Below are 18,420 nucleotides of genomic sequence, written 5' to 3'. Positions count from 1 at the left end.
CACCTGTCTCAGAGTTATAGGGAAGATTGTGCAAAGTAACATGTGAAAACCTCGTAGGCAGTGCAAAACCGCTGTTCTATGGTCAATGTCCTGAGGCTAGAAAACATGGAGGCGAGAGAAACTGCTCTTTAATAATACATTTTGAATCAAGCTAAAGAGTAAGAGTTTTGCTGGTACTTTTATTTTTGTATTATCTTGGGCAATTCCTCAAACTCTTTATACCTGAATTCTCACATCTATAAAAAGTGCGTGATAAGGGTACCTAATGGAGGGTCTGTGAGATAAAACATAACGTGCTTAGATTAGTGGCTGGTATAGAGTAAAAGCCCAAGGTTTGTTGTCATGTCTGTTACAGGAAATCAGAGCTCATTGTGTGACCAATTCAGATTTTTGGTAGGAATTGTCTCAATTTCTCTCTCTCTCTCTCTCTCTCTCTCTCTCTCTCTCTCTCTCTCTCTCTCTCTCTCTCTCCTTATACCTATATACCTATATACCTATATACCTATATACCTATATACCTATATACCTATATACCTATATACCTATCTCTATCACTATATCATCTATCTATCTATATCTATATCTATATCTATATCTATATCTATATCTATATCTATATCTATATCTATATCTATATCTATATCTATATCTATATCTATATCTATATCTATATCTATATCTATATCTATATCATCTCTATCTCTATCTCTATCTCTATCTCTATCTATATCTATATCATCTATATCTATGTCTATTTATGTCTATATTGATAAAGTAGAATCTGGGCAAATACCGAAATTAGGAGAGAAGAAAGACCATATTTTAAAGTATTGCATACTGATTCATAAGTCATTATAATTCTGAAGTCTTTCTACGAGTGTTTGATCTTCTTTTTACTTAAAAGTCTGACTGAGGTTGAGAATCCTTGAGAAGTTGTAAGAGATAAAGAAAATGTGGGTACAGTGAGAACTAACATAATGAGCATTCTGTGTTTATGTCACTCTGCTAAGTGTGGTATTTTCTCTAATTCTCACATTATCCCCTTCAGAGAGGAATTAATAATTCTATTTTATGGTCAAGGAAATTGATGTTCACTGTGAGCATCATTTGACAAAGGTAAAAAAGCTAAAATTTGGTGGAGAATTGATTAAATCCAAGCTGATCTAATTTCTAGGCCTGAGCTCTACCTATTATGTGACAGTGGGGCATTGGACACTGATCATGATGTGCCTCACGCACAGGGAAGGAAGGGGAGGAGGTGCCGATTCAGACCAAGTGTGCATTACTTAGAGGCTTTGGTTCTACCATCAGGGCAGACAGGACACATTCCTCAGACAGATGCCACGTGCAGCAGTGACCATGCAGGACAGCCATTTCAATGGGTCAAAAGGAAGTCATGTGGAAAATGGGAAAATACTTTAAAATGAATAAAAATGAAAACAGAGCATACTATAACTGATGGGATGCATCTAAACTCGTAGCTATAAATACCTATATCAATAAAAGAAGGAAGAACTCAAATTAATAATCTAACCTTCCTTATTAAGAATCCAGAAAAAGGAGCCCTAATCAGTTTGGCTCAGTGGATAGAGTGTCAGCGCATGGACTGAAGGGTCAAGGGTTTGATTCTAGTCAAGGGCATGTACCTTGGTTGCAGGCTTAACCTTAGTAGGGGACGTGCAGGAGGCAGCTGATCAATGTTTCTGTCTATCCCTCTCTCTTCCTCTCTGTAAAATCAATAAAAACATATTAAAAATAAAGATATTGGAAAAAAGAGCAAAATAAAACTAAGCAAACAGAAGGAACTAACAAAGCCTCAAGCAGAAATACAACAATTAGAGAACAGAGGACAGAAAAACATCAAAACCAATAGTAGATTCTTTGAAAAGATCACCAAAGTGACAAAATTTTATCTAAATTGACTAAAAAATGAGATGGAGCCCTGGCTAGTGTGGCTCAGTTGGTTGGTTGTCCCATTGTTGCAGAAGACCGGAGAAAAGCCAAGCCACGCTTAGAGAAAGGGAGTTACATTTTATTGATAAATCCTGTGCAGGCCCGGAGAAAAATGTGTCTTTCAAATTCTGGGCCCCCCAACATGGAGGAAACTTTCTTTATTTGTACTTTTTCCAGTCCTTTGTCTCCCAAATTTGGAATGAGACTTCTGGGCCTTCTGAGAAAGAAGGCCTGCATGCTGGGAAGGGGACATGAGACCATATCTCAAGGCCTGGCCTGGTGTCAGCACTAACAACTCTGTCTGGGGCATCGTTTACGGCCTCTCTGGAATAGCAGTAGTCTTATTTTCCTTATTATTTAAGCCAGAAGCCAGAATATCAGGGTTAAAATATATAAGATGGATGCTTCACCATGCACTGAAAGTTTGCTGGTTCCATTCCTATTCTGGGCACATGCCTGGGTTCCAGTCTTGATCCTCAGTAGGGGGCGTGCAGGAGGCAGCCAATGGATGTTTTGCTCTCACATAGATGTTTCTCTTTCTTTCAAAATCAATAAAAAATATTTCAAAAAATAAAAAGAGAGATGGAAGATTCCACTTAGTAAAATCAGGAATGAAAGAGGGGAAATTACTAACAATCTTACAGAAATAAAAAAAGATTATAAGGTGATACTAGGAATAGTTGTATACCAATAATTTATATACCACAGAAGAAAGACAAATTCTTAGTAATACCTAAACTACTGAAACTGATGCAAATGAAATAGGTAATCTGAATATACTTATAACAAGTTAAGATATTGAAGTAGTAATTTAAAAAACTTCCCACGCAGGAAAACCCAGGCCATGATGACTTCACTTTGAAGTGAATTTGATCAAACTTTTCAAAAATTGTTTAAAGTGAATTTTATCAAACTTTTAAGAAAGAATTAACACTAATCCTTCACAAACTCTTCCAAAAAATAAGAGAAACGAACACTTTCCAACTCATTATATAAGATCAGTATTATCCTTTTATCCAAATTAGACAAAGATATCTCATGAAAAGAAAACTACAACCAACATCTCATACATATAGGCACAGAAATCCTTAATAAAATACCAGCAAACTGAATCCAGTAGCATATAAAAAAGGGTTACATACCAAGACCAAGTGGGATTCCTAGAGATACAAGGTTGGTTTAATATATGAAAACTAATCAATGAAATACAACACATTAGAAGACATAATACTTAGTAATGATAACTGCTATTATTACTATTTTTCCCGGTGCTCCATCTACTGCCTAGCCATACATTTAAGTACAAGAGCTGCTTCAACTCTTATGATAGGTTACCTAAGCCACACTCTCTCCTAAGGCTGCAGAGGACTTGCTTCAGTATGTGTTTGCAAGATGACTAAACATATTTGGCTTTTCAAGTCTCCACTGTCCTGAGGATATTATGTGTCAAGAAAATATGAAGAAATCTGTTTGGTTAGATAAGGCCTTTTTCATTGAATGGCCAGTGGAATTCCTAGACTCTCCCCAAAAAGGGATAAAAATTAAAAATCAATCTTTTTATATGTTTATGCCATACAAGTTGGCACTAGGACTTTAGCCTTCTGTTGGTCTCCAACTCTAGTATCACTCTGCCTGAAAATAATCAAGTCGAAAGATTCCTACCAGCAGAATGTGTCCTGATGTGTGTGTAGCACAGTTGGGAGATTGACTCGGTATCTCAACCTCCTCTGGTGCCCTCAGCCAGTGAGGGAATTTCCTCAGGGATATGCAACCAGCATGAAACCCCATGTTGTTGTTTGCACAGCACTTAGTTCTTCAGGTTCCAGTTCATGATACCCAAGGGGTTATAAGAGGGGTGTTTATCACATAATCTTCTAGACCAGGAATATAGGCTGTTATTACATAGGTTTAAGTGCAGGGAAAAGAAGCAGTCAGGTGAGGATGTGTTGTTCGTACAGGAATTCTCCCAAACACCTGTTTCCAAGGAAAAATCTTTAAAAAACAGAGATGATTAATTCCCTGGAGGGCCAAACCTTGGATAGAGGAATAGGTTCTTTAACATTCTCAGTATCCTCTCTATACACTCAAGAAGCAGCTCTTTTCCTCTTTGAAGAGCAGAGTAAGAGACAGTTGGTTAAGAAGAGATAGAAATATTTGTGTCTCTTGTTCTGTGACTGTAGAGCTAGGTGCTGAAGATCAGAAGTTGCCTTAGTACTTGAGGACTTTGGGTTTCAAATTCAACATCTCATTTTCTTATCTTTTGACTTGAATTTCGAAGGCATTGGAGTTTTGAAAATGCTTGGATCAATCCATTTGAATAAATTTGTGCCATTTTCACATTCTCTGCTTCCTATAATATTTTGTGATCCATAGGGTCTTGAAAAATATCTATTATATAATATTATATTTGAACAGTTTCATATAATGGCTACTTCTTATTCCTGAATACTCTGGACATTCTCCTTAACTACAAAGGCAGTTACGGTAAGTTAACCAGAATTGCAGATTTTTAATCCAGTTTTTACATTTCCATTTTCTACCAATGGGTTTATAATTAAAATCATTGAAGCATTACTTTCTGATATTTGATGGGGATCACTTTAAGATGTTTTAGGGTATTTTGCAGAAATATTTGTTATCCTCACTGAATATGGGTATATTTATATTATCAGGAATAGATTTACATTCTATGGATCCCTAAGTCAATTTCTAGGCTTTAGAGTGGGAGACACCACCGTAGATCCTCAGGTTGGAGCTGGATGGGCCACTGAGGGTTTCCTCCAGGGGTAGGGCTTATGGCGCGATGGTTTGGATGGTCAGAGATTGGCTTATGTACAGTAATTTATTTACTTGAAATAGTGCTCTGACTGATAATTTGCAGGGATAAAAGGGGGGAAAACCATACCTTGTACTGACAGGAGATATGAGAAGCAAATGAGAATAAAGAAGGAAAATTTGAGGTGAAGCTGAGACAGGATGGGTGACATTCACTGTGGTCAAGACAGTTTAGCATAGGACAGAGGAAAAGCATAACATTTGGATTCTGTTTCTTAAAGGAAACCTTCAGTACTAAAACTGAGATCCATAAGAAGAATGCATTAATTTATAGGATCTGTGAGGAAAGAATGTACCTTCCGCTGTGGTTGGGAGTCTGTATCAAATACCAGGCTGAGGGGCACTTGTTATTCCGACTCTTCAAACTTTCTTAGATATTGTTTCAACCAGGTAAGACTTTATTTCTCTTGCAGTGGATTGTAGTTTCAATAATATAACTGACTTTCTGCATCCCTGAACTTAGCCCTTTTTTAGAGAGTCAAGATAGGTATCGCTAAAGATAAGAGATGAAAGTTAATTCCCTTTGTCACTGTAGGGTGATTTCCCCCCCTTGTATCCAGCTTGTCGTAAGGCATGTTAAGAAATGCAAGGTGTGTGGGTGGGGATAAATTACCTTATTGGACATTGGAAGATCTGTTCTTATTGTGATCTGAGACTAATCAATTATCTGTGTTTCATTAGACTTCACATCTCTGGGCCTCAGTTTCCTTATCTCTGAAGAGGGTATTAGTTGATAAAATGAAAAGTTCTGAAGGATTTCTAATGTAAAGCAATTCAAGGGTTTTGTCCAGTAAAACCTCAAATTAATTAACAAGTTAACAAAAGCACTGCCACAGATTTCATATGGTCACAGACGATGGTGTTAGCTACCAACCCACTGTCAAACTCTGGCATTGCTGATTCCTAGGAGTAAATTTGATTTATACTGGAGAAATACTATGTTAAAGATAGAGACAGACATCCTGGATTTGAATACAGGTTCCTTTGCTTTTTTTTTTTTTTTAACCATTATGACTTTGAGCAAATCATTTATCTTCTCCTAACCACAGTTTTCTTTTCTTTAAAATATAGATAATTGAATACCAACCCCAAAGCATTGCTGTGAAGATTAAGTGAGATAATGCATATAAAGTACTTCGTATAATGCCTAGCACATGGCAAACACTCCACAAACATTAACTACCATTATAGGAACTACATGGTGTGAAAGTAAATCTCTTCATGCTATTTAGAGTTATAATAAAAGTTTGCATTTCAAAATGTTTGAACATGTGGAAGAAGTTTGTCTGCTTAGTCCTTTGCCTTTTAATTGCAGTCCAGGGTCCCTTTTATGAAAGATCAGGGCCATTCTGCTAGATCAACACTTTTCTCCACTTCTTGTTTTTTAAAAAATATGGGTATTAGAGAGTTTGAGTGGTAACAGGCACACGATTGGTTTTTGAACTAGGACAGAAAAGGAACTGATCCTGTGCTTGAGTCAGCCAATTAACAGAGGACATCAATTTTGACATAAGGCCAAGCTATTGCTGTGTGGTGTGGGATAAAAGGAGGCAGATGAAATTGTAAAGAAGTGTTTTAAAAATATATTTGAATTACCTTAAGGTTTGCAAGAAAATGAAGTAATAAATGAAATAATGATGATGAATGAGTCAAGTTTATCTGATTTTGATAATGAAATCTAATTTTTGGCACAGACTTTCAGGAATTTATTAAAACATATCAGTAGTTGGTTGTTGGTTCTCCCAAGGGCCATCTCCTCTAGAGAAGAGTTGGCAATTAGATGTGTACTCAGCTTTCTTCTTAAGGGTTCTTGTGCCTGGAAGGATTCTCCAATGCAGTGGGTGATGTAGAAGGGAGTCCACTATCATGGGGCTTGGAACTCTAAGGCTAGCTTCTCAATGAAACATTTGTGGAATCATCTGAAAAAAGTTTCCTTCCCATGTACCTCATTATGTACTTTGTCCATGTGTAACATAAACAGTTGGTCTTACCCTTCACTGCCTCTGTGCTTTAGGAATACATTAAAATACTAGAGGCCTGGTGCACGAAATTCATGCATGGATAGGGTCCCTAGGCCTGGCCTGCAATCTGGGCCAATTGAGGCCTTTCGGCTGCTTGCCAGGGCCTTCTTTCTGGCTACCGGCCAAGGCCTCCCTTCCTTGGATACTGGCTGCCGGCCAGGGCCTTCCTTTGTTCTGCACTGCCCTGGTGGTCAACGCATGTCATAGCAAGCAATCGGCCTTCCGGTCAAACTCCTGTGGGGATAATTTGCATATATATATATGTATGTATATATATATATATATATATATATATATATATATATATATATATATATATAGAGAGAGAGAGAGAGAGAGAGAGAGAGAGAGAGAGAGAGAGAGAGGGAGAGAGAGAGAAAAAAGAAAAAAAAAAGAGTTCATGGACATGGATGCCAGTGTGGTAATTGAGGGCATAGAAGGGCTAAATGGTGATGGAAAAATAAAATAAATTAAAATTTAAACTAAAAAAGGAGATAGAGAATAAAGGAATCTGAGGGCCAGCAAAAAGCGACAATTAATCATTGACAAAATTAATTTTAAGTACTATCTTGAAGTTTACTTGAATGATATGTATATTCCTCATCAAGTAAGTGGAAATAGATTTTGCATTAAACTTATCTGGTTGATTATTTATATTTGACTTATTGACTATCAATATCACTGGTTTAAGTTCATTTTTTCTTCCTTCCTTTGTTTTTTTAAAGGTAAAGCATTCTTTCCTGGAGTTTTTATCATGCATACCACATAGATGGAGAATAAAAGGAATGTGACTGAATTCATTTTAACAGGACTTACCCAGAACCCTCAAATGCAGAAAGTCGTGTTTCTGTTTTTTTTGGTCTTATACATGGTAACACTCTCAGGCAACCTGCTCATTGTGGTTACCATTACCACCAGCCAGGCTCTGAACTCCCCCATGTACTTCTTCCTGACCCACCTTTCCTTGATAGACCTAATCTATTGTTCTTCTTCAGCTCCTAAGATGATTGTGGATTCCCTTCATGAAAAGAAAATGATCTCTTTTAATGGTTGTATGGCTCAAGTCTACGCAGAACACATTTTTGGTGCTACTGAGATCATCCTGTTGACGGTGATGGCCTACGATCGCTATGTCGCCATTTGCAAACCTCTGCACTATACCACCATCATGAGCCATAAGCTGTGCATTCTCCTGCTGGGAATGGCGTGGGCTGGAGGATTTCTCCATGCAACCATTCAGATCCTCTTCACAGTCTGGCTGCCATTCTGTGGCCCCAATGTCATAGATCATTTCATGTGTGACTTGTACCCTTTGTTGAAACTCGTCTGCATGGACACTCATACCCTGGGTCTCTTTGTTGCTGCCAATAGTGGGTTCATCTGCTTGTTGACCTTCCTCCTTTTGATGGTCTCCTATGTGGTCATCTTGAGCTCCCTAAAGAAGTACAGCTTGGAGGGGAGGCGCAAAGCCCTCTCTACCTGTCTCTCTCACATCACAGTGGTCATATTCTCCCTTGTGCCCTGCATATTTGTATATCTTCGCCCAGTAACCACACTTCCTGTGGATAAAGCTGTTGCTGTCTTTTATACTATGGTGGCTCCTATGTTAAATCCCTTAATCTACACACTCAGAAATGCTGAGGTAAAAAATGCTATGAGGAAGCTCTGGAGGAAAAAAGTGACTTCAGATAAAAGATTAAATGGAATCATTGAGCTTTACAGATAGAAGTAATAAAGGTAATCTAGCTCAAGCCTCTTAGACCTATGGATGAATTCATCCACCTAAGAATAGGTTGTATTATACTTGCAGCTAGCCACCGAAGCACAGAGCTAAAGCTTGCAACTGAAATACAGACTTACTGTCTCACATTCCACACTTTTGTCATCATAAGTTAATGCTTCTTAATCAATAAATACTAGTATTTATCAGTTACCTGGAAATTTGAAATATATTTAGAAGCTAAAAGGCATAAATCTAGAATATTAAATTGGTGTTTAAATCTTATTATGTAACATTGAGATGTTGGTTCCCATTGGGATTTCAATATTTTGGAGAAGGTGTAGTTGTTGCTCATTGTTGGAGAAATTCAACAGGTTGCCCTGGGACAGAACTACGTATAGATAATAAACTAATATATACACTAGGTCCAGCACTGTCCCTGACTCAATAAATGGTAACTACTATGGTTATCTCATCTGTCATCATTGCTTGGAAGTTAATAACAGTTAAGGACATGATCTAGGAAATAGGTCAGTTCTGGCTACTGGCTTTCTGATGTATCTGTTTTGATACCTTTACCTTTCTGTCAATTTCCTCACCTGTAACCCTAACCCTAACCTTAACCCTAACCCTAGGGAAAAGTATGGCTTATGAGGGAATCCTTATATGTCTTTGACACTCTTTTTATATGACTTAAATTAATAGAAACAATTGGATTTTTCACTGGTAAATATGTCTAATAATTTTGGAGTAAAATACATGCATCTTTGTATATTTGTGAGTTTGCCACATATATGTCCACTCTTAAAACTTAAAAAAAAAATATTTTTATTGATTTCTGAGAGGAAGGTAGAGGGAGAGAGAGAAACATCAATGATGTGAGAGAATCATTGATTGGCTGCCTCCTGCACACCCTACACTGGGTATCCAGCAACCTGGGCATATGCCCTGATGGGGAATAGATCTGTGACCTCCTGGTTCATAGGTCGATGCTCAACCGCTGAGCCATGCCAGCCAGGCTGACTCTTAAAACTTGATGCATAGCCTTGGTCGGGTAACTCACTTGGTTAGAGCCTCATCCAGATACACCAAGTTTCAGGGTTTGATCCCCAGTCAGGGCACATAGGAGATTCAACCAATGAATTAATGCATGAATAAATGGGACAACAGTTTCTCTCTCTCTCTCTCCCTCTCTTTCTCTCTCTTTCTCTTTCTCTCTTCCTCTCTCTCTTCCCTCCTCTCTCTCTCAAATTAGTATATAATTAAAAAACCCTCAATGCATAGTATTTTTTTTCTTCTGATTTTGTTATACATTGTATTGTAGACAATTAAAAAAATCAGGAAATTATAAAGAACAAAAAATAGCACCTATATTGTTATCTATATTAAGTGAATGAAACAGCTGATATGGTTTTGTATTTGTTTTTGTCTTCTGCAAATCTAAGAAAGTAAGACACTCCATGGATATATTTATTCATTAAGAGATAGTATCATTATTGAGGAAGAGCATGACTTTCTTTTCAGGGAAGTCACTTGTCACCTGAACTGAATTGATGGGGAAGATGAATAATGGGAGGAATTCATTCCCCTGTGACTGACTCAAAATATAGAGATTCAGAAATTTTCCTTTGTTGTGTTTTTAATAGTCTACTTGGTCACCTTGGCAGGCAACCTGCTCGTTATGATTACCGTTAGCACCAGCAAGGCCCTAGGATCCTCCATGTACTTCTCCTTTGCCACTTATGTCTTAATTGAGAAGGCTGTTCTGCCTCCATGAACCCTAAAATGCTAGCTGACACTCTTACGGTAAGAAAATTCATCTCTCTTAGATTGTGTATCACTCAGGTCTTAACTGAGCTTCTTTTTGGTGCTGTTGAGATTATCCTTCTCACTGAGATGGCCTATGACGATGGTGTGGCCATTGGCAAACCCCTGCACTACACCGCCATCATGAGCCAACAAGTGTGTAGCTTTCTTGTGGCAGTGGCCTGGGCTGGTGCCTTAGTCTGTGCAAGAATTCAGATTTTCTTCACAGTCTGGCTGCCCTTCCATGGCCCCAGTGCCATAGATCATTTCATGTGTGATTTGCACACTTTGTTGAAACTCGTCTGCATGGACACTGTTACGCTTGGTCTCTTTGTTGCTGCCAGCAGTGGGTTCATCTGCTTCTTGAACTTCCTCTTTTTGATGGCCTCCTATGTGGTCATCTTGTATTCTCAGAACTAGTTTGGAGGGGAGGCAGAAAGCCCTCTTCACTCGTGTCTCTCACATCACGGTCATCTTATTCTTTGTGCCCTGCGTATTAGTGTATCTGTGCCCCATGATCGCCTTTTCCAATGATAAAGCTGTGGCTGTGTTTTATACCATGATAACATCTATAATCTACATACTGAATAATGCAGAAGTGAAAAATGCTCTGAAGTAGCTTTGGATCCAAAGGTCATTCCAATGGAGAAATAGTCACAATAGCATCAAATGCCTTCATCTTTTCAGTGGCAAAGAGAAAACAATATAATTTTCATGGTTCAAGACAAACTGACCACTACATATAAAAGTTTGTTGCTGAAAATTTATCATTAAAATATCCCATTAAGATTTATTTATTGTCTATTTGGTTGTCAAACTTCGGTGTACTTTCAGAATCAGTTGAAATTCTTGCTAAAAATGCACAATCCTAGAATATAGCTCTAGAGATTCTAACTCAATAGGCCTGCTGTTGGATTGGATTATCTGCCTTTTAAACAAATTATCCAGAGGTTTCTAAGCAATAGTGCGATAGATTGTGTGTGCATCCTCAGCCTACTATTAAAACACCTTTTAAAGGCATTTTCTTCTTAAGGTCTTTCAGAGCAAATTCTCTAGGAATCAATTCTTTGTAAATCATGCAGTGAAAGCTTGGTACCTTTGCAATTGCAAAACAAAAATATATTTTACCCCTTATTTTTTTATCTTTTAAAATGGTAATGATAATACTTATCTCATAAAATTTTGGGGCCAGTTGAATGAGTTTACATATGTTAGGTACTTATGAAAGTTCCTGGCACATAGTAAACTTATAAAAGTATGGCTGGAGGAAAGGGGGAGAGATCAACCAAGGGACTTGTATGCATGCATATAGGCCTAACCAATGGGCACAGACAACAGCGGGGTGAGAGCATGAGCGGGGGCTGGAGGGGGTGGGGGGGTCGGGGGGTAATGGAGGGATAAGGACACATATGTAATACCTTAATCAATAAAGAAATTAAAAAAATAAAAGTATATTTAAAAGGAAAAAAGTATTGGCTGGTGCTGACCCTACTTCCAGCAGGGGCCGATCTTGGCTTATATTTCTTGTTGAACTATCAAGAGCCGCATTCTGTTTGGATGAGGACCTCTAAGTATCTTGCCTTGGTCCCTATTTCCTTAGATGAAAAAAGTACCTCCTCATATGACCAATACCATGTGAGATAACTTTTCCCTTGCACTTCAGGCAAGGACGTTTATGTATTTTAGGTTAATTCAGCCTCTCTTAGCAGCAGGGTTCTGGGTATGGAGTTCACACAACTAGTATCAACTTCTGTCTCATTACTTCATGTAACATTGCGTGTATTTCACAAGCTCTCAAGATCTGATTTTAATCTGGGTTCATGTATATGATGAATTGGTAGTACATACTTCATAGTGCCTGTCAGCCAGTGGGTACTTAATAAGTGTCACTGTCTTTGTTGCTTCCCTCACTTCTTCATCAGTGCTCCATTTCTGTTGAACTTTTAAAAAACTCTATGGTTTGCATTTATTATTCAACTCCATGTAGATATTATATTAGGAGATCATGATGAACTTTCAGGATTCTGAGTAAAACCCCCAGGTTCATGTGAGATTGGTGAGATTCACTGCCTAAACAGTTCACTTTAAAAGAAGGAATGTCTACAACATTAAAATCAGTTTAAGCAAGACCCCAAAATTTAATAAACTTTTTATGGCAAATAAGAAATCTATAATACAATCATTAGTATAAAAGCTTTGCTGTTTACTGCAATTTGGCTGATGCTACAAAGACAAGTTATGGTTTAATCCCCATAAGAGCCTGATGAAATCAAGTAATGCTTTCCAGAAGAATTAGCTGATGCTTGGAAAGTTTAGTTTTCTGTAGATCTTAGAATTAGAAAATGCCTGAATGGGATTTGAGTCCATGTATTTTGGGTTTAGAAGTTGCAACCTTAAGCACAGTGGTATATGTCAGAATAATGAAATATACCACATAACACTTTCTTCTTTTTAAAATATACATTTTTGTTGATTTCAGAGAGGAAGACAGAGAGATAGAAACATCAATGATGAGAGAGAATCATTGATCGGATGCAGCCTGCCCACCCCATTCTGGGGATCGAGCCCACAACTTGGGCATGTGCCCTTGACTGGAATAGAATCTGGGACCCTTCAGCCCACAGGCAGATGCTCTGTACACTGAGCCAAACCGGCTAGGGCTACCACATAACACTTCTGAGTGGAGGGATATAGGCACTAAGTAAGTAAGCATAAAAATCAAGCTGCACTCAGAGTGAGAAGTGCTTAAAAAGTGATGTAATGTAGAGTGACTCAGAGAGCAGGGAGCCACTGCAGAGGGTATGTTCAAGGAAGACACAAGAAGAGGGATCTATGGTGGTTATCTAACTGTGTCCAGGGATGAGAGACAATGAACTCAAGGTCATGATTTAAACAAGAGAGTTTATGCATACTTCGTTTCTGCCCAGACTGGACTTGCCCTTTTTGGTCATTTGACCTTTATGATTTTCCCCAAGGACATGGTCTGTAAGTCCTGTTCTGCAGGGTGATTATCCTGGTGGCATCTCTGGAGATGCAGAATCTGCCCTCCATATTATGATTAAGGTCCCAATGAATTTAATTAGAGAAGACTCACCCTTGGAAATGCACCAATTGAATGACACAGTAATCTGTGTTGTAGTTCCAATGTAGATAAAATGTTTATAGACCTTGCCCCTCACTTCAGAAAGTGTTTGTCAGTGTCAGTATTCACATGACTAGCTTTTCCAGGAATTGAAATGATGAAATCAAGATATTAAGAATATACAGGAAATTATTCTTTATCCTTCAGGTAACCCGATGGTCAACAATGCTCTATGACGACAGGCCAGTATACCTGGTTAGGAATCATGATGTTGGAAAGGCTATTTCACTTTTATTGCTACAAAACACAAACTACAACATATTTATCTAAATAACTCATACACTATTTTTTCTCCCATCAGAATGTTGATTTAACATTTGTTTGTTATTAGGACAAATTCTGCCGGCAATGGACATTTTGGGTCTCTGTTCACAATCAAGTTCAGAGTGAATCAGATTTCCTATCAGCCTGGACAGAGTTGGTCACATGGAAACAGCTCAAGCATCAGTGATGGTACATGTGTTACCTTGTTCTTTCTATCCGCAGAGATGGCCTCAGTGCATGAAGGACAAGGGAGAAGGCAGCACAGCCTAGAACATGAATTGAGTGGCTCTTTCATTATGCAGGTAACTCAGGAAGTAAATTTATACATATGATTCTGAACTAGGCTTTGAACGATACATTGGTGGTGTGAAAATTCACAGTCTTTTACAAGTTCTCCTATGTAATGGACCTGGAAAGTATTATGCTAAGTCAAATAAGCCAGTCAGCGAAAGACAAATACCATATGATTTCTCTTATATGTGGAATCTAATGAACAAAACAAACTAGCAAACAAAATAGAAACAGACTCATAATTACAGACAACAAACTGAGAACTGTCAGAAGGGTGGGGTGGGGGGTTTGGGTGAAAAAGGTGAAGGGATTAAGCAAAAAGAACCCCCACCTCATAAACAACAGTATGGTGATTACCAGATGGAAAGGGGAGCAGCAGGAAGTAGAAGAGGGAAAGGGGGGATAAATGGTAATGGAAGGAAACTTGACTTGGGGTGGTGAACAGACAGTACAATATACAGATGATGTATTATAGAATTGTAACCCTGAAATGATATAATTTTATTAACCAATGTTACTTCATTAAATTCGAACCATACCTAAAACCTATATGTTCATGTTGACCAATGTTACCCAAATCAATTTAATAATAAATATCAAAAAAGGAAAAAATTAGTTCTATGTAAATTCTTATACTCTACCATGTCCTTTTGGCTAGTAGAATATGTGGGAATTAATTCAATTCTGTAATACTCTTTTGTATATTTTCATATTACAAAGATCCAGAATCAATTTACCTTTCTAGCATCAGTATTGATTTTGAAATTTTAATTTATTTTTCAATTATTATTTACATTCAATATTATTCTGTACTAGTTTTAGATGTACAGCAAAGTGGTTAGAATATTATGTACTTCAGTATTCTTGGAAACTAATTTCAAGTATAACTTTTTGGGGGTATTTAATAGGCAGATATTTTTAAGTTTTATGATAGGTTCAATTAATATGTTCTTTAGGAATTGTTTGTTAATCTATTAAAAATTAGAGGATGCTGTAGCATCTGCCAAACTTGATTGAATGACTTTAAAAAAATCCAAGGTAATTCTGCAGTAAGAAAACCTTCAATTGCTACTTTTCTGTCTACAGGTGAGTTTCAGCATTTTGTATGTTTTTTTGGCCATTTTGATTTATTTTTCCTTTATTTTCCTGATTCACTCACTTTGCTGTTGGTTTGCTTATCTTTCCTTTGTTAAATTACGTAGAGCTCTTTGTCTATTTTAGATATTAACTCTGTGTATGTACTCTGAAATGTAAATTTCCCCCCAAACTAATTTTGTCTTTTGACTTTGTGGTATCTATTACTAAATCCTTAAAAAATTTGGACAATGTCTATTTGGGATGTCAATGATAAGTTAAGAAGATTCTCCCATCTCTAGAGTATAGAAAGTCATCTCTTTTATTAACTAGAAAGTAAACATGAAGTAAATCTTTAGTTTTTTTATTAAACCTTTAATCAGTTTTTATTTTTGTATAAGGTATAAGCTATATATACTTTCATTAACTTACAGATGGAAAGCTACTTGTGGCAACTCACTTGTCTTATAATGTCTTCTTTCTTCACATATATCTCCAATTACTTGCCTCTTCACTAGTCTGTAAGATTGCTGAGGTTAGGGACCATGTTTCAATCAGCCTTGTATTTTTATAATCTCTGGAATTACTGCAACATAATAAATCATAATGCCTCTTTGTTGAATGAATGTACAAATTATCCTAAGATTTCAGGAAGTCACGAGTAATAATTACATTTACAGGTAAATTTTCCTGAACTCTGAAATAAGACATACAGAAAGATCTATGGAACAAAGAAACAATGTGACAGAATTTATCCTCTTGGGGCTCACTGAGAGTCTTCAGGGTCAGAAAATATTATTTGTTGTGTTCTTGTTCATCTACATTGTGACAATGGTGGGCAACCTACTCATTATTGTGACTGTCATGGTCAGCCCAAGTCTGGATGTCCCAATGTACTTCTTTCTTGGCTACTTATCATTTATGGATGCTGTTTATTCTACTACACTTACCCCAAATATGATTATAGACTTATTTTATGAGAAGAAAACCATTTCCTTCCAAGGTTGCATGAGCCAGCTTTTTATAGGGCACTTATTTGGTGGTGCTGAGATTTTACTCTTGATGGTCATGGCCTATGACCGCTACGTGGCCATCTGTAAGCCCTTGCATTATTTGACAATCATGAATCAACGAGTGTGTATTGTACTGCTACTGTTGGCCTGGGTTGGAGGTTTTTTACATGCTATAGTTCAACTTTTCATTGTTTACAATCTTCCCTTCTGTGGCCCCAATGTCATTGACCACTTCATTTGTGACATGTATCCCTTATTAAAACTTGCCTGCACTAACACCTATGTTATTGGCCTCATTGTGGTTGCCAACGATGGGTCCATCTGTGTGGTCATCTTTGTGCTGTTACTCATCTCCTATGGGGTCATTCTGCACTCCCTGAAGACTCTTAGTCAGGAAGGGAGGCGCAAAGCCCTAGCCACCTGTAGCTACCACATTACTGTGGTGGTCCTCTTCTTTGTCCCTTGTATTTTTATGTATGTGAGACCTCCTTCTACCTTACCCATTGATAAATCCTTAGCTGTGTTTTACACCGTTATCACTCCTATGTTGAACCCCTTAATCTATACTCTAAGAAATGGAGAGATGAAAAGTGCTATGAAAAATCTCTGGATCAGAAGAAAATGAGGCAGCAGATAAATGTTTCACCTATTTTTGTTGTTGTTATTAATCCTCACCCAAGAACATTTTTCCTTTGATTTTTAGAGAGAGTGGAAGAGAAGGGGAGAGAGAGAGAGAAAGAGAGAGAAACATTGATGTGAGAGAGATACAACCTGCAAACACCCTGACCAGGGCCAGGGGATCAAGCCTGCAACCGAGGTACATACCCTTGACTGGAATTGAACCCAAGACCCTTCAGTCCACAGGCTGACGCTCTATCTACTGAGCCAAACTGGCTAGGAAGCACCTATTTTTAATGAAGAATTGTTCCTTCCAGGAAAGCCATGTGTGATTATTTAACTGTAGTAAATGTCTCCTCAGGTTTAATAACTGGGCCACGATGAAAAACATTTATTTTGTGAATACTCCCAATGATAAAAATATATTTTTAAAATTTTCATGATTTCCTAATATTTTAAGATTTTTATAATTTGTTGGAAAAATATATGCTCAGTTTTTATGTGTAAAATGTTTCTGTTGGTACTATGGATTTATGTTCTATGTGATGAATTTGCTATAGTTAATACTGTATATCTATTTTAGTGAATGGCAGATTTTTTTCATGTTTCCCCTTTAATAATATAATCTTTTGCAGAATTAATAGCAATTATTACAGTTTCAGAAAATAAAAGAAATAGAACATAAAAACTTAGTTCAGTTCTTCCCTCACAAAGATAGCCCACATAGTATTTGAAGTATATTTCTTATTTTTGTATCTGCAACAGATTTAAAAAATATAATTGTTTTCATATTGCTTAGCATGTGAAGGTTGAAGGAGAATGAATGATGCTTCAGAGGGCTGTTATTAATCATAAGGAGGCTAAGTATATATAAATAATCTGAATGAGCAAGGCAGATATGCGGAAAAATAACAAAATCTTATGTATTTTTCTGATTGGGAAATCATATCATCTCCTCATGTGGATCAACTTTGTTGGTGTTATATTTTCATGAAGATAATACACTAATATTCCTAGGTAATTTAGAATTCATGAGCTTCAAATATGTAATACAGAACTTGACCAGATATTTTGGGTGATATCATTGTTAAGAAAGATGCTGACAATATATCCTATTTTTACCTCTCTTGTTAATACAGATTATTAGATAATAAAGAGTCCAGAATATATTGTTTTCTTTGACAGTCCTCATTCATAACATCTTCTCCATGCATCAGGCTTGAAACAAAATACTGTTTGCCTCCAACATGGTAGAAAGCATGTCATCAAAGAAACTTATGATTCTGCCTCTGTATTTAGTCTGGATTCATAAGGGGCTAAGGCTAGGGGGCATTGGTCCTTCTCAAGGGTAAATCACACTATGAAAACCTGATATCCCGAGTTTTACCCCTGTTCTTATTACATAGAGGTTTCTTATATCGCCTTTAAAAAATTTATCTTTATTGTTGAAAGTCTTACAGATATATCATCTTGAAGTCTCCCTAAACACAATACTATTCACCAAATAATAGCAAGCATTTAATTTTATCACAACTTATATAATTAATTATTCTACTTTTGCACATTGTTATAGATTGAATGTATGTGTCCCCCACCCCCCAATTCATGATTTGAATTATTTATAATATGGTGGTATTTGTAGATGGGGCCTTTGGGAGGTGATTAGGTCATGAAGGTTGAATC

At 37.1% G+C, this 18,420-nt stretch overlaps 2 protein-coding genes and 1 pseudogene across 2 annotated transcripts; all 3 read left to right on the top strand.

Annotated features, from left to right (window-relative positions):
• Positions 1 to 7,578: 7,578 nt before the first annotated feature.
• Positions 7,579 to 8,535, top strand: LOC132241954 (olfactory receptor 4C12-like). The gene has a single exon (XM_059710903.1). It carries the CDS (start codon positions 7,579 to 7,581, stop codon positions 8,533 to 8,535), a length of 957 nt encoding a protein of 318 aa, XP_059566886.1.
• Positions 8,536 to 9,565: 1,030 nt separating this feature from the next.
• LOC132241953 (olfactory receptor 4C12-like) lies at positions 9,566 to 11,044 on the top strand (annotated as a pseudogene).
• A 4,785-nt stretch (positions 11,045 to 15,829) lies between these two features.
• LOC132242312 (olfactory receptor 4A15-like) lies at positions 15,830 to 16,744 on the top strand. The gene has a single exon (XM_059711212.1). The coding sequence runs from the start codon at positions 15,830 to 15,832 to the stop codon at positions 16,742 to 16,744; it is 915 nt and encodes a 304-aa protein (XP_059567195.1).
• The last annotated feature ends 1,676 nt before the right edge of the window (positions 16,745 to 18,420 follow it).

The sequence above is a fragment of the Myotis daubentonii genome, chromosome 9, assembly GCF_963259705.1.
Source record: "Myotis daubentonii chromosome 9, mMyoDau2.1, whole genome shotgun sequence".
In the NCBI taxonomy this organism is placed as follows: domain Eukaryota; kingdom Metazoa; phylum Chordata; class Mammalia; order Chiroptera; family Vespertilionidae; genus Myotis; species Myotis daubentonii.
This window is presented reverse-complemented; position numbering and strand designations above follow the sequence as displayed.

What these genes read in the sequence shown, in the direction of transcription:
- LOC132241954 (XM_059710903.1), top strand. Translation starts at nt 7,579, where the DNA reads ATGGAGAATAAAAGGAATGTGACTGAATTCATTTTAACAGGACTTACC.
- LOC132242312 (XM_059711212.1), top strand. Translation starts at nt 15,830, where the DNA reads ATGGAACAAAGAAACAATGTGACAGAATTTATCCTCTTGGGGCTCACT.